Here is a 14761-nt window from a genome sequence, read left to right as displayed (position 1 = left end):
AAAGAGATGTCTTTTGTTTTGTCCAACCCCTTCTACAGGGAGGTCAAAGTTCAAGTCAGGAATACTGGAGCTGGAAGGGATGTAGTTCACTGCTCAAGGACATTTCAGTATAATAGATGTTTGCTGCTGTGAGGTCTTAAACCAAGAACAGGATCTCCCTTTTCAGTATGTTGCTGCTCAGCCTTTGAACAACTTTTATTTTTAAAAAATATGCACTACTCTGGAGGTCTCTACTCATACAGCTTCAATGCAGTTCCAGTCCCAGCTGGTTCATACTTGGGTTAATACTGTGGAATAAGTCAGTAGATGTAAGTCTTTAAGAGTCAGGTGAACTTTCTGCTCTCCTCAGTGTAACCAAGCTTGATGACCTTGAGCTCCTTCTACACGGCCTCGATCTTGGCTATCTCACTGATATCATGACTGTAAGTACCGATTGCATGCTAGAACTAGAATAGCAACCAGTAGAGCGCATATCTTCCGCCAGGGCCAATGTCAAACAACACACACCAGTCTTCAGAGAAAAAAATTCTAATTCATAGTAAATGGATCTGGATCTGCCCCAAAATTTAATGGGTTCTTTCCTGGCGATGCCCCATCTCTCCACCAAGTTGGGTGCAAATCGCTTCGGTAGTTTTTGCGTAATCCTGCTGACACACAAACAGATACAGGTGAAAACATAACTTCCTTGGCGGAGGTAATGAGATTACAATATAGTTTTTACTCAAATGTGTGTATTTTTGTATGCATAACGCTTTTTTTCTAATATGAGAGATTTCTGTTGTCCTATCTCACTGATGCCAAGGTAGTGAGCAGAGATGATATGCTGTTACACATAGTTCAATACGGTATTAGATCTGTGGGTGAGATATAGTGATCCCAGATGTGTTGAACACAGCTGCATTACTGACAGAATGACATTTACATGCATGGGAACATGTCATGAGATGACTCGTTTACATATTTTACTCGCTGCTCAATAATGGATCTAGTGTGCTGGATTGGCTTGGCCTGACTTAAACTGAGGTTCAGCTCAAGTTTTAGTCCCTATCTGATATATGAGGACTGGGTTTGATGGGTTCAGGTAGATTGTTGTCATTGTATGGCAAAGCCACATGCAGGTACACCTGTTTCAGGTGGTGGGGTCAGGAGCAGCTGTAGAAGTTTTGATTTGCTAAATGCTGAGTGATTTTTTTTTTTTTTTTTTTTTTTTTTTTTTCTTTCTTGCTCATTTTTTCACAAACGCATGCACAGGAGAATGACATCACCTGGAGCTACCTGTTGACCATGGAGAAGGAGGACCTGGAGAAGGTAGAGAATGACTGTAACATCTGTGTGTCTGTCAGCTTTGTTGCTTATTGCCAGCCTTCAGGGTGACCCAGAAAGAGACGAGGGTAGCTGCTGATGTCACAGCTTTTTGAGGCCACAAGTTCAGTAGAAAAAGGTTGCGAGAGGTTAAACAGATGAAATGATCATTTTAGGATCACCCTTGAACTATATTTCTGTAAACTTGTATAAACCTCAAATCTGTCATAGGAGGTAAATACATGTAAAATGAGAGCATCTGGTTTACTTCACCTGGCTCACATCTGGATCATTATTACAAAAGCATGTTGCAATTATAATAATGGAAAGAACTTAATGTTAAATTCCAGTCTGAATCATGAAATTTTCATACATGAAACATTCTTCATGAAACACAAATGCATGATATAGATGGAACAGATACCTGAATAATACTTGTCACATACTCAAACAGTACGATTATTTTTCTAAACATATAACAGGGGAAGAGACTTGGACAAACAAAAAAGGATAACATTTTTTTCCATTTTTCAGATTGGTATCACAGACCCCGTGCACCAGCAGAAAGTGCTGAGTGCTGTGCAACAGATGCACCTGGACAGAGTCGACCTGGACACAATCAGCCAACTGGGAGCTGCAGACAGTGGGTAGGGTACCACATCTTAATACCCAGCAGGCCTGTGGCAAGTTACACGTATGCTCAACAGAACATTAAGGTCTTTAGAGGGCTCTCAGGGAAAACTGTGGATTAGTTTGCGCATTACTTTATTTTTCAGGGAGGCAGTATTAAGATTAGAATGACTAATAATCTGATCAGAGATTTTCTGCACTTTACCTTTTCTAGCCGCAGTACAGTCCAAACATTAAAAATCATTTTAGATTCTCTTGTCTGAGGGAGGAAATTGGTGGCGTTTAAGAATCTTTACAGTATTTGTAAAACTTTGTTTCAGTCTCCTAAGAATGTATGATAAGCTGTCAGTTGCAAAAAAGTATTCTACAAACACTCTTCACAAAGCCAGAAACAAAGTTGACGGTAGTAGCAAAAATTTAAACACTTGTCAGCCACACACCTTAAACCCTTCCCACATCCAGCCCTCCTCCATCTCCCCGTAATGCTCAGTCTGTCCTCCTCCACTAGAAGTCATCCATCAGCCCTATGAGCATCTCACTGTCCTATCTCCGTATCCCCTCCCCCATCTCTGTAGCCAAGCCCTGAGCCAGGCCCTAATCGTTTAAGCGGAGCTGTAATGATTTGTAAGGTGAGAGGAGATGGGAGGTTGCAATGAGCAAAGGAGAGCCAGTGGTGTGGGCCAAACAGAGCCATCGCACCACACCCCATCACTTCATGAATCCTCAGCAGAACTGGGCTTACTAGCTTCACCCGCCCTCGCCTGCCGGATGAGACACAGTCCAATAAAGAGAGGAAAAGGCTAAGGAGATGAATTAGAAGCCATACCACCTCATGAGCTCCTTCAGAATCTTTACATAACACTGAAAAAAATGGAAATTAGTTGAAAATTAGTCTTAAAACACAATTTTTGGCATGTCAGACTCAGGTCGAAAAACTAAAATAAATCCGCCTCATTTTTCCTGAATCTCGGGCCTTGGTGGGGACTACAAATTCTAGTGAGCCATGTCCAAACCCTCCGTTGTCGAGGCAGGTGCTTGGAGTTCTGGCCAGATTGTTGGCAAGGTCTATCAGGACAGCAACCCAGGAGCCTGTTGGTGAAGCTAAAGCTAAGAACATAGGCTTTTTGGGCTTGGTTATCCAAGGCGACTTCTGAATCAACAGACAGGTAATGGAAGTCTAAAAGGAATGCAGCTACTGGGGCCACGACAGCAAAAATCTAGTTGTGTGAGGAGTTTGGAAAGGTGATGAAGAACAATTTTCGGTTGGTCTCAAAAACATTCTGGTAAACCATTAGACAAGGGACTTGCCTTGGCTCTTTGAGGAGAACTGCTGACCTTGACCGGGGATAGTATGGGCAGTGCAAGGAGCTAGGAAGTTAGGAACTCCTGAATCCAGCCAACAGACTACATGTGGCAGATCCAGTGTTAAAAGACTGGGAGGATGCTTTGCCCATCTCAACTGGCAGAGGTAACTGAGTTAGTGAAAATCTATGCAAAGGCAAAGCACGCCAGTGGTTGATGAGATTCACTCAGATATAATCAAGACGCTGGATGTTGTCGGGTTGTCTTGTTTTTGTTGATGGGCCTCTCCGATGCCATGTAGAAAACACTGTCCATGGACTAGCATATGGCAATGGGAGGTCCAGTTTACTGAGTTTGTATTGTCACTGATAATTTATGTATGTTTTAAATTGGTGGGTTATTACCTTGTCACAGTTTATGTTCTCTGATTTTAATTGAAAAAAAATCTCAAAGCATATCGGCCAGTTTGGTTTGTTTCAGTAATGTAGTACTTTTTGTTTAATTGGCCCATGACATCGAGCATTTAATATGATGCCTTGTAGTGGAGTATGAGGTGGCTGGGATGAGTCTGCACATCCAGTTTTTAGGCCAGTTTTCTGGTCCTGAAGTTGTGGAAAACACATGGAAAATGAGAGAAATGGTAAAGTAAGGGAACAGTAAAGTTAACAGAAACTTAAATGACAATATTGAGTAATCAGTTGTCTGTTTTTTTGATCCTCCTATTGTTGTGAAAGGGTGTTCGACCAGTTAAAGCATAAATATCACTTCCAGATTTAAGAGAAAATTATTATTTATGAAAGCAAAAGTGTATATTTCACTGCATTTTCTCCATTCAGAAAGCAATAGACTAGGTCTAGATCAAGGACTTGGTCACTTATAGAATAAAGGTTTCACGAATCTGAAACTGTTTTAAACTTTCCCTGTTAATGTAGTCCAGATTTGGCAAGACTAAGTGAAGTGGTATTTGATTTGTTTCCTTTGTAACTGTGCTATTTGCATTTTTAGAGATCAGGCTAATATAGTTGTGGCGGTAATAGAATGGTCAATATAATTGAAAAGAAACAGGTATTTAGTTTAGCCCTCAAGTCAACAGTTCTTGTAATCCTGTAATTACAAAGCCATAGATTAATACATACAATACTGTGCAAGAGTTGTAGGCACTAAAAGTAAAGTAAGGATGCTTTCAAAAATAGTGCCATAGTATAGTATAGTTTGCATTTATCAATTAACTACAAAGTGCAATAAACAGTAAAAACCTAAGTCAAATGAATATCTGGTGTGACCAACCTATGCCTGGAGAATTTGCCACAGTTCTTTGGATTTAGGATGTCTCAATTTAAAAAAAATTGCATGGACTGATGAATGGAAGGCGTTCAAACCATCATTTTGGTGTTGCCATTTAATTCTTATTCTAAATATCTTAAAGGTACCCTTTAAAGTTTTGACCACTAGACGTACTACAGAGCAATGATTTTAGGAGTGGAACCTTGTTTCCTTAGTATCCTGTGCATGTGTGCACATGTTCCTGTGCACACGGGTAATATGATACAGTCCTGCAGATGGTTCCACGCTCTTCCACTGATCAACAGTTGGTGGCGATAATGTTCCAATAAATGTAGCAATGTACCAACAAAGGCAGGAGGAGGCTGCTATGAAGCAAACATTGACGTAAACAATGTTTGCTTCCTAGCAAGAAGCAAACATGAAACCTTCAGATTCTTTCAAATGTTTCTTGAGGAAGAAAGTGCATTCAATATGGTTGTTAGGCCTCAAGGATACACATATTGCCTTTTTGCGAGGAACCACAAATGTAAAAACAACTTTGTTTACCAAAAATACTCCACTGTCACTTAAAGTAGTAGCCCTGCATAGGTTGGTTTAGATAGCCCAAGCACTGAGACCTTAACACACTGCCACCTCCATGTATCACTGTCCTGTCAGTAGCTATCATTGAGCAAGGCACTTGCTGGGTGCTGCTGGATGCCCAATTGATTTTCCCTGGATGAGCAAAGTTCACAGCAAACTGGCACACATGCACCCTGTATCGGCATTTTCACATAACATAACGTCCTTTCCATCTGCAATCCCTTCAACAATCTTCCCACCGGGGGCCCATCATCACTCTCTGCTCCCTAGATAAACTAACAGCAGGGAGAAGGGAGGTGAGAGTGCAGCACAGGCTGACTGACAGTGTTTACTCGCCCCTCTGACAGAGTGTGAGGAGGGCCGGGACGGCTGGCTGCCCAGTCCCCTCACCAAGGGAAATGTACCATTAAGATAAGAGCTATCAATATCCCACAGGACCAGGGGATGGGAAGAGAGGGACGGAAAGGTTGATGAATATAAATAACTGATTATTTAAGGTGGATGTTTTCAGGGAGGGATGACAGCATGGGTTAGCAGGGGGAGAAGGCTGGGCCACCTGCTCAGTTTTCTATAGAGTTTGGTGAGGTGGTCTCCAGGAAAATGCATGGCGAGTGTTAACACAAAGTTCGGTCCATACCATCAATCTGTCTGCCCTGTCATTGCTGGGCATCTTCAGCTGGCCTTGCCTTGTGTTTTTTATGTGGTCATATCCTTAGTGCTCACTTTTTAACAAGGTAAATATCCTGACCTCAGCTTTCACGTTATACAGTATTATCCGCATGTCAAAAAAAAGCATGTGCGACTTGTCGGATAAGCAATGAATCGCATAAATGTGCCTCATCACCCTTATTCAGTTATGCAGATATCAATGTATTTTGCAGACTGGATTGAACATATGAACTTGTAACTACAACTTGAGAAATGGATCTGTAGTTACATTTAAAGAAATTTTACTGCAACCAATGATTATAACCATTTTTAATTATTCTGCTGATTATTGTAATGATTAGTTGATCAATTGTTGAGTATGTCTGGAATTTGTGAAAAAATGCCCATCACAAGTTCCCAGAGCCCAAGATGACACCTTCAAATAACATGCTTTGTCCAAAATCAAACATACTGAGTCCAGAATGAAACATAAAATGCAACAAATTGTCTCACATTTGAGAAGCAGGAACCAGGAAAGGTTTGGCATTGTCGTCTTAATAAATGCCTTAACTGATTAATGGATTATCAAAATTGTCAGTTCATTTTCTGTTGATCAGCTAAGCAATTAATCAAATAATAGTTTCTCTACTACAAAATACACATGTACAGGCAGTATGTAACGATAAAAGAAAATTGTAGGTGTGAATGTATTTTCTCCTAAAAAAAATATATATATATATATATATATATATTTATTTATATATATATATATATATATATATACTATATATATATATATACACTTATATACTATATACTATATATATATATATATATATATATATATATTTATTTATAATTTAATTTGTTTTTTGTATTTTTTAATTAGACCTTCTCCATTAGTTGCTCGTGTTTTGCAGGAGTGAGGAGCTGCACAACTTCCTGATAAGTGTGCGACAGCAGTGCTGCTACCTGACAGAGACAATTCAGGACGTCATCAGCCGTTTTCCTCGCCAAGCCTCTCAGGTACACATCCTCCGTAGTGGTGCACCCGTTTAGGGGTTACCAGGCAGGTGTTGACATACTTGCTGCCGGTTCAATGCTAGCTTGCTGACGTTTTGGCAACAGAAGCACTTTTGGTGCAATTCATTGGCCAAATGCTTTAAACTATGTACAAGCCCTTGATATATAGAAAATATATTTTTTTCCATTAAGGAGCTTTTAATAATAATATGTTGATGTAATACAGATACACTGTTTCAGGGGGCACAGCATGTAAAGTAGGAATAATTTTTGGATTGGGTGAACCAGCAAACTTCAAAAAAAGCGTAATCAGTAGTCTAAACTAAACTACATTTAATCACACATTTAAGGCTGTACACTGAGCAGTTTTCAGTGTCCCTTCCTGTCGCCTCACTGGGATGAGGCCAGGTGGCTTTATGAGTGCATCCACTGTCTGCTGATGTCTTTGTTGCTTCTTCTGCCTATCTCACCTGCCCCCCAGGTAGTTTTGTAAACTGGTACTTGGTCTCTGTCTGTCTGGTCCTCCATGTAGCTGGTCTTCTCACTGGACTCTAAGAAGGAGGCCCAGGCCATCTGCAAACAGCTGGTGGTCCAGACTGAAGACCTGCAGAAGGAAGTCACCTGCCTTCACAATCTGCTATGCCAGGTCAAAACACACACACACACACACACACACACACACACACACACACACACACACACACACACACACACACACACACACACACACACACACACACACACACACACACACACACACACACATATATACACAAATGTATTGCTGGGCTCATACTTCTGCTACTTTTCTAAATTGCCAGAATGACCGTAAAAAGCACAAACCACAAACACTATGTGAAATATAAGCCCACTACCATTGCACACTTTGCAATCTGTATTTATTTATTTTCCAAGTTTTGATTGATTACATTAAACAGAAAGTTTTTATACAACTCACCACACACAATACCCCAGCCTTTACTGCAGACCTCTAGTGCAGAAAGAAATTGATTTCTGGCCTCACATTTGGTTATGAAAAAGTAGTGAGAAAGGCAGGATATTTCATAGCTGAAAAATAACATTTATTATCAGTAATGACAGTCACGATAAATAAAAAATTCAACAGTAAATGTTGCTGGAACCTAGCTATAAATAATAAATACAACTAAAAATACAAAGAAATTTTAAAATGAAAAATAATATGTGAATATATATTAAATACACCTTTTAAAATATTCCTCTTCTATAATTTAATTTAGCATCTGTCAACCTTGACACTGACGCTGATAGGTTATATCTGTGATAAGCTGATATCAGCTGTTAGTATTTTTCCTGCTGATAATATCCTTCAGGCTTGAACACATTCATACTTAATGCAAATCAATTTAAATTCCTTCTTCACAACGTTGACTATCATTCTGAGAGCTTTCCACTCACTACTGAGGATTAAAAGCAACATGACCAGAACACTGTATGTGTGTGTGTGTGTGTGTTAGATGTATATGAATTCTGGCGAGCTCCAACAGGTATGTGCGGGAGTGCTTGCATGTGTGCACCTGACTCTGTGTGTGTGCGCGCGTGTGCGAATGTGTGTGTGTGTGTGTGTTTGTTTTGTATTCAAGAGAGAGAGAGAGTTCCTGACAGGGCAGAATCCTCACAGCCCATAAGTCAGCACCGCTGTGACACCGACCTGTCAGCACACAGACGATGGGGGGGGGGGGGGGGGGGGGATGGGGGGAGGGGGGGGGGGGGGGGGGAGGGAAGCAGGGGAGAGACGGGGGTTGGGGGGGAGGGGAGGGAGGGAGAGAGGGAGGGGGGGGGGTGGGGGTGGGGGGGGGGTAGGGGTGGAGGAGAGAGGTGGGTTAGTAGTAGACAGAGGTGCGCGTCTTTCCATAGCAGTGGTGAGGACGTCCTCGGTTGTGTCAGACACTAATCTGACGGCCAATGGAGCCCATTTGGATCAGGGGGTTCCAAGCCCGGTAGGAGGGGCCTGTCACACATACACACGCAAACACACCCAAAATCTAACCTTATCAATGGGAGCTTGTCTTTTGAAACACACACTATCACTGTATCTGCTGGAGCTCTCACTACACAAACTGTAACATCTAAACCATCTGGTGTTAAGTTTGAAAACTGGGTGATTCCTGTTAAAGTGGCGGCGAAATCGAAACAGAAAGGAAAGCAGCACTGTTCATTTATACAGTTATTAAGTAATCTGACTTTTATCAACATCTGTAACTAACAGAAAGTACCAACCGGCCAGCCTCCTTCCCAGCTTACAGTGGTTAAGAATCGAATGCTTTCACAATTAGGGATGAATGGGTAGGTTAGAATTCCGTGAAAAAAATTGTCGTTGGGAAATGTGCTGACATTTTCTACCATGGCTTCAGAAAGTATTCAGACCCCTTCACTTTTTTACACACATGTATGTGTTGTAGATTTAATTTTAAATGGACAATATTGCTACTTTTTGGTGTTTTTGCCCGTCAGTCTACACTCAATAACCTACAATGACAAAGTGAAAACATGATTTTAGAATTTTTTTTATTTAATTTATTAAAAATCAGGAACTGAAATCTCTTATTTACTGCTGCAATTACAACTGCTGTGGCAATCCAGATTGTTGTCAGGTGCATCTTCTTTGCTTTAATCATACTTGAGATGTGTTTAGAACATGATTGGGGTCCACCTGTGGCAAATTAATTTAAATGGACATAGTTTAGAAAGGCACACACCTTGTTATATAAGGTCCCATAATTCGCACTATATGTCAACACAAATCAAGCCATGAAGTCCGAGGACCTCCCTGTAGACCTATAGACCTCTGTAGACCTGTGGAGGTATAGATCAGGGCAAGGGTATAAAACCATCTCTGAAGCTTTGTGTCCTCTCCGGAACACAGGGGCAGCTAAAGAGATTCTTAGGAGTTAGTGTAGAGTGAATAAAGGACGTACATTCATCAGGTGGATAGAAAACAGACTCCAAAATTAATTATATTTTTCCTCAAAGTTGTGTAATAGTTGTCTGCGGCGGTACGGGCAAAAATAATTTCCAAGCATGGTCAAGGTAAAGGCTCCAAGACCATCTCCAAGCAGCTTTATTTTCCTGTGACCATAGTTGCTAATATTATTTGGAAGTTTAAGGTCCATGGAATCGTAATCCACCTCCTTGAAATTGGCCGCAGGAGGAAAATTGGCTGGGTAGTCTGTCTCCTCTGCCGCCGACAATAATGGATTAATCCTGGAAGGCCCCTGATATAGCGCTAGCGATTGTGCAATGATAATTTGGCTGGATGAGAGCATATTGACCAACCAGTTGACCCGTAGACTACAGCCCTACTAAAATGAAAAAGGACAAGACACATGGCTTCTGGAAGAATGTCCCGTGGACAGATGAAACAAAATAAGAGCTTTTTGATGAGTCACATCAGCTCTGTGTTAAGAGAAGAAAATATGTATCTTACAAAAAAAAAGAACACCATCCTGACTGTGAAACATGGCAGAGGCTTAGTTATGTTATAGGGTTGCTTTGCTGCATCTGGCACAGTGTAGCTTTAATCCCTGCAGGGCACAATGAAATCAGAAGATTATCGAAGCATTCTGGAGCGAAACATATTGCCCAGTGTCAGAGAGCTCTGTCTCAGACAGAGGTCATGGCTCCTCCAGCAGGAGAATGACCCAAAACATACATCTAAAAGCAGCCAAGAATTGATAAGAAGAAAACAGTGGACTATTCTGAAGTGTCCTACTATGAGTCCTGATCTTAATCCAAATGAACATCTATGGAACTGAAACTTACAGTCTGGAGCAGGCAACCATCACACCTGAAAGAACTGGAGCAGTTACCTCAAGAAGAGTGGGCCAAACTACCAGCTGAGAGGTTTAGTCTCATTAATAGCTAAAAGTGCTTGATTGCAGTCATTGCCTCAAAAGGGTGTGCTACAAAATATTAGGTTAAGGGTCCCGATATTTTTGCCTTTGCCATTTTCGTTTGTTGTATTATTTGAAATAATATTTCAAATTAAAAATCAAATCGACATGTCTGTTCTTTGAAATATGGAATAGAGAATAGTGGATACCAAATACTTTTGTTAGTTTTAACTTAATTTCTTTTTTAAGTGGAAGGGTACCATTAATTTTGGGTCAATTTTTGTCTGTTCAGTGCGCCAGCTACGTGCGCTCTATTACGCACACGTGAGACAAAAGGAGGACCCACTCAATAAAAAACTGCTCCAAAGTGTACTACACTAAAAACTCAACAGGGCACCTTTCATAAACCTATACTATGCCCGAGTTACGTGTTTTTCACATTGTTGTGACGCTTTTAAAAACTCTGTTCAGTAACATTAAGTTCTGTGGCTTTATAGAGGTAAAAGTCATTGAACCGAATAAAAATTTCATGTGAAAACTTGGCCGATGGTAGTTCAAAAACCCTCGAGCTACTTCTTGGAATGTCAGAGTTTCAGCCTCCAGTTGGCTGTTGGTAGTTTGACTGTGACCGACCTGTCAGGTGTGAACACACACTGGTTTCCCTCATGCAGGACTCTGAAGGCTCTATGTCAGTCAGTGCAACAGTGCATGCTGTAATTCCCCAAAGCACTATTCTTTGCAAAAAGCCCTGATCACAAACAAATGAACCACAGGGCCCAGCTGCCCCCAAAACACCTGATAATGCTGGTTTTTCTTTCACGTCATTGGCTTTAAAAATGCGACTTGCAATGCTGGTGCCCGAGATGCAGCACCATCTTGTGTTGCTGAGCTGTTGAAATTATGACGGTATATTCCAATGGGTGGGAATTCATTCAACCAAAACGGAGCACAGGCTGGAAAATTAGTTTTGAATTCCAGTAATTTTAGCACCTGGTAAAGTAATCACTGAGTCAAAGACACTGTAACATTTCTGTCTGCAAAAGTCTCTTTTTTTGATAAACCAAGAGAGGTGAAAGTCAAAAATGTTCAGCTTCTACTTAGTGGATTAAATCAGAAAAAATTATATTGCTCTCTCTAAGGTTAAGGTTAGTTGGATTCGATTGGAGTTGATTTGATGATTTAATAACTGAAATTATTTAGTTAGCCTGTGTTGTTCTTAGTTGCTACCACTCTGGTTTGTGCCTCTGGCTGGCTTCTTCTCCATTGCAATAGCGGCCGAGGCTCATGGGTATTGTAGTATTTTGAGCTGTCCGCCATACCAAAATGACAAATTTGAAATTGAAGTTGAAACTCGCGACCATAACATAACCCTAAATGATTGTGACATCGTATGTGAGAGTCTCCTCTTTCTAACATTTAGGATAATGTTTGAAGAAAAAATTGAGATAGGAATACAGAATGAGGAAAAATTACTGGAACCAACCTTTTCGCAACTCTGCATCCGTGTTGCATTTATGTCCTGTGGGAATAATGCCTGTATGGTCCTTATTAGAAGCATTTCCTCACTATTGATGTCAGAATCCAGGAAGTTGGTTGAAATCAGGGTTCACTGCCAAAACCGCAAGTTCCTGAGCTACGTATGCTGGAAGAGCTTAAACTCTTTATCTCCGATCTTTCTCACATGACAGGAATTCAGTGTGACACTGTGTCCCTCTCTGACTTGGGAGTTCAGGAACAGCATTATTCCTCTGTGACTTGACCATGACCAAGACCTGACTCTCCACTTGGCTGATGAATCCTTGAGGATTTGGCACAGGAAGTTATGGTGACTCAGGTTTGCGAGTCATGCTGTGGCGGTACGATGGGACCAGACATGCCCTCACCCACAACATGAGCTGGTCTCGGTTTGATTCCCACCCACCAGAAACTGAACCAGTATTTCCCATCCAGTCAAGCTTTAACTGGCCTGGAACTGTTTGATCAGTAAACTGCCATAATCCAGACTGGATTAGATTTAAAATGACCTGCAGCCCTTCTACTTCCTGCATGAGCCCGTGTTGTCCGGTCACAGGGTTTGGTGTGTGTTTTCATGTCCATATTTGTGTATTTGTTTCCCATGCGGATCTTTCTTCGCCCTCCTCCCTCAGATGGACAAAGCCGGAGATTGCTGTCGGCTTCCTCAACCTGGTTCCCACGGCAACTGGAAGATGCGGCACCTGACCAGAGTCACACTGAGCACACTTGGAGCCGCCTTCCTCTTGCTTCTCTACAAAGCTGCTCGTGGAGAGATTTACCTGCAGATGCACAGGAATGTCTGCTAATCACCGGACAGATGTGTCCACCACTTAATGAGCTCATCGTAATATTTTGTTTGATGATTTATGGTGATAAATTGGATTATGATTATGAAAGGGTTGACAGCATTCGACGAGACAGGTCATTTTTATTTTTGCTGCAGTGTTTTGTTTCCCAGTTTGCTTTGACTTGTCACTGAGTTTAGTTCTTAGTTCTTTTTAAGTTATTTTATATTTGAAGGGTTGAAGTGGAAATTAAAGTTTCTTTTGAGTAGCATTTTCTTGTACGGTCAAACTAAGATTGAAATCAGGATGTTTTATTCTGTTTCAGTGCCTGCAAAAAAGAAAAATTATAATAATTTAAAATGCAAAACCTGATTTTAATCTAGATAATGAAGCATTTAAAAAAAAAAAAGGTTTTTAGGCCTTGAATTTAGAGATTCGAATGAATGCTTCGACATTTTGGAAAACATGCTCATTAACTTTCCCAAAGTGAGAAGTGAAGATCGACATGAAACGCATCAACAGTCTGTGAATTGAATGTGGAGCTGGAACCAGGACCAGGAATAGTTTATTTTAGAGGGAAGACTGGAGGCAGGTGGAAACACCTCGCCTGGCTCCCTCTAAAGTTAAAAAGAAAATAAAAAAAATTGCCTACCAACACCTCTAAAGCTCACTTATTAACACATCGTATCCCAGTTGTGTAATTTGTACACAAACTGACATTTTTTTGTGTGGCAAACAACGGCTGCAAAAGCAGTGTTGTCTTCACATTGAGATCATTAATCATCATTAAACAATCATTAAATTTCAGTTTCATACTTATTAATCCAACGGTATACAACATGTCAGTTAGTGAGCTTTGTATAATGAGATGTTAATTTGTAGGTGCATTTTTTTTTTTAACTTTGTAAAGACAAGAACTGTTGCTGTGTTTGCACTCCTGAATACAATATAGTGTCAAGATAGTGTCAGGTAGTGTGGCCAAAATCAGCAGCCCCATTCCCTGAAGACCTGCCTGAACACTGACAAAAAAGCAAAAGAGGCTCTAAAGATGTAAAATAATAATAATAGTAATAATAAAAGAAACAAAGAAGAGGAGTAGTAGGATTTCACTTGTGAAAACTGCCAAACTGGATTCTTTGGGAATGATCAGCTCAGTTGTTCAAGTGAATGTAGCTCAGGTGAACTCCATTTTCCATGTTTCACACACTTAACCCCAGGTACGGTCCAGCCGACCGTCTCCAGGCCATGCCCAGAACCCTACGGTGGTGCTGTTAGAAAGGCTTACTTCTCCCTTCATAAAACACGTAGTGAAATACAGTGACCGGCCTTAATGCGATTTGGTGAGGCAGTGGACGAATTACTCCAATTAAACTGGATTAATATTACGGATTTATTACAACTACCGCTGCAGCGAAAACAAAGTCGTGTTCAATGGGCTGAGGCGAGCTGCGAGGGCGCTCTAAATCTCCTTGTTGTTTTATGGTTTTCTTCCACGGGGATCATGGGAAAAAATCCAATTTGCTCATTAATCTCATCTGGTCAGGGTCTCCGGACCTCAAGATACACCCGGGCCAGATCAAAGATGGAGGAAATGCCGTGTGACAGTGGTACAGATTTCCCCGAGAGACTTCAAAAAGACTGCGATAGATAATCCAATCGAAATGGACACATCACCTTTAGGTGCCGCTTTGGGAGAATCGGCGCGTAATTTTTCTCCTCCTCTTCCTTCCCTTCTTTTCTCTCTCTTTTTTTGTTTGAACCATCATTCCTGAGTTATTAGTGAGACTGAGTGATGGTTTGTATAAGGCTGTAAAATAA

The 14761-nt window shown here is 40.9% G+C and overlaps 1 protein-coding gene across 1 annotated transcript in view; it reads left to right on the top strand.

Moving 5' to 3' along the window:
• asz1 (ankyrin repeat, SAM and basic leucine zipper domain containing 1) overlaps window positions 1–13352 on the top strand; it is a 30522-nt gene extending 17170 nt beyond the window's left edge. Inside the window, exons 8-13 of the mRNA XM_040132870.1 lie at window positions 350–422; window positions 1252–1308; window positions 1837–1949; window positions 6669–6774; window positions 7304–7417; window positions 12791–13352. Of these exons, the coding sequence (XP_039988804.1) occupies window positions 350–422; window positions 1252–1308; window positions 1837–1949; window positions 6669–6774; window positions 7304–7417; window positions 12791–12964 (637 nt within the window). The 3' untranslated portion in view covers window positions 12965–13352. The remainder of the gene's footprint in view (window positions 1–349; window positions 423–1251; window positions 1309–1836; window positions 1950–6668; window positions 6775–7303; window positions 7418–12790) is intronic.
• Window positions 13353–14761: the final 1409 nt, after the last annotated feature.

This window comes from Xiphias gladius, chromosome 8, assembly GCF_016859285.1.
Source record: "Xiphias gladius isolate SHS-SW01 ecotype Sanya breed wild chromosome 8, ASM1685928v1, whole genome shotgun sequence".
Taxonomy (NCBI): Eukaryota; Metazoa; Chordata; class Actinopteri; order Istiophoriformes; family Xiphiidae; genus Xiphias; species Xiphias gladius.
The sequence above is the reverse complement of the archived record's forward strand: the minus strand, read 5'-3'. Positions and strand labels throughout refer to the sequence as shown.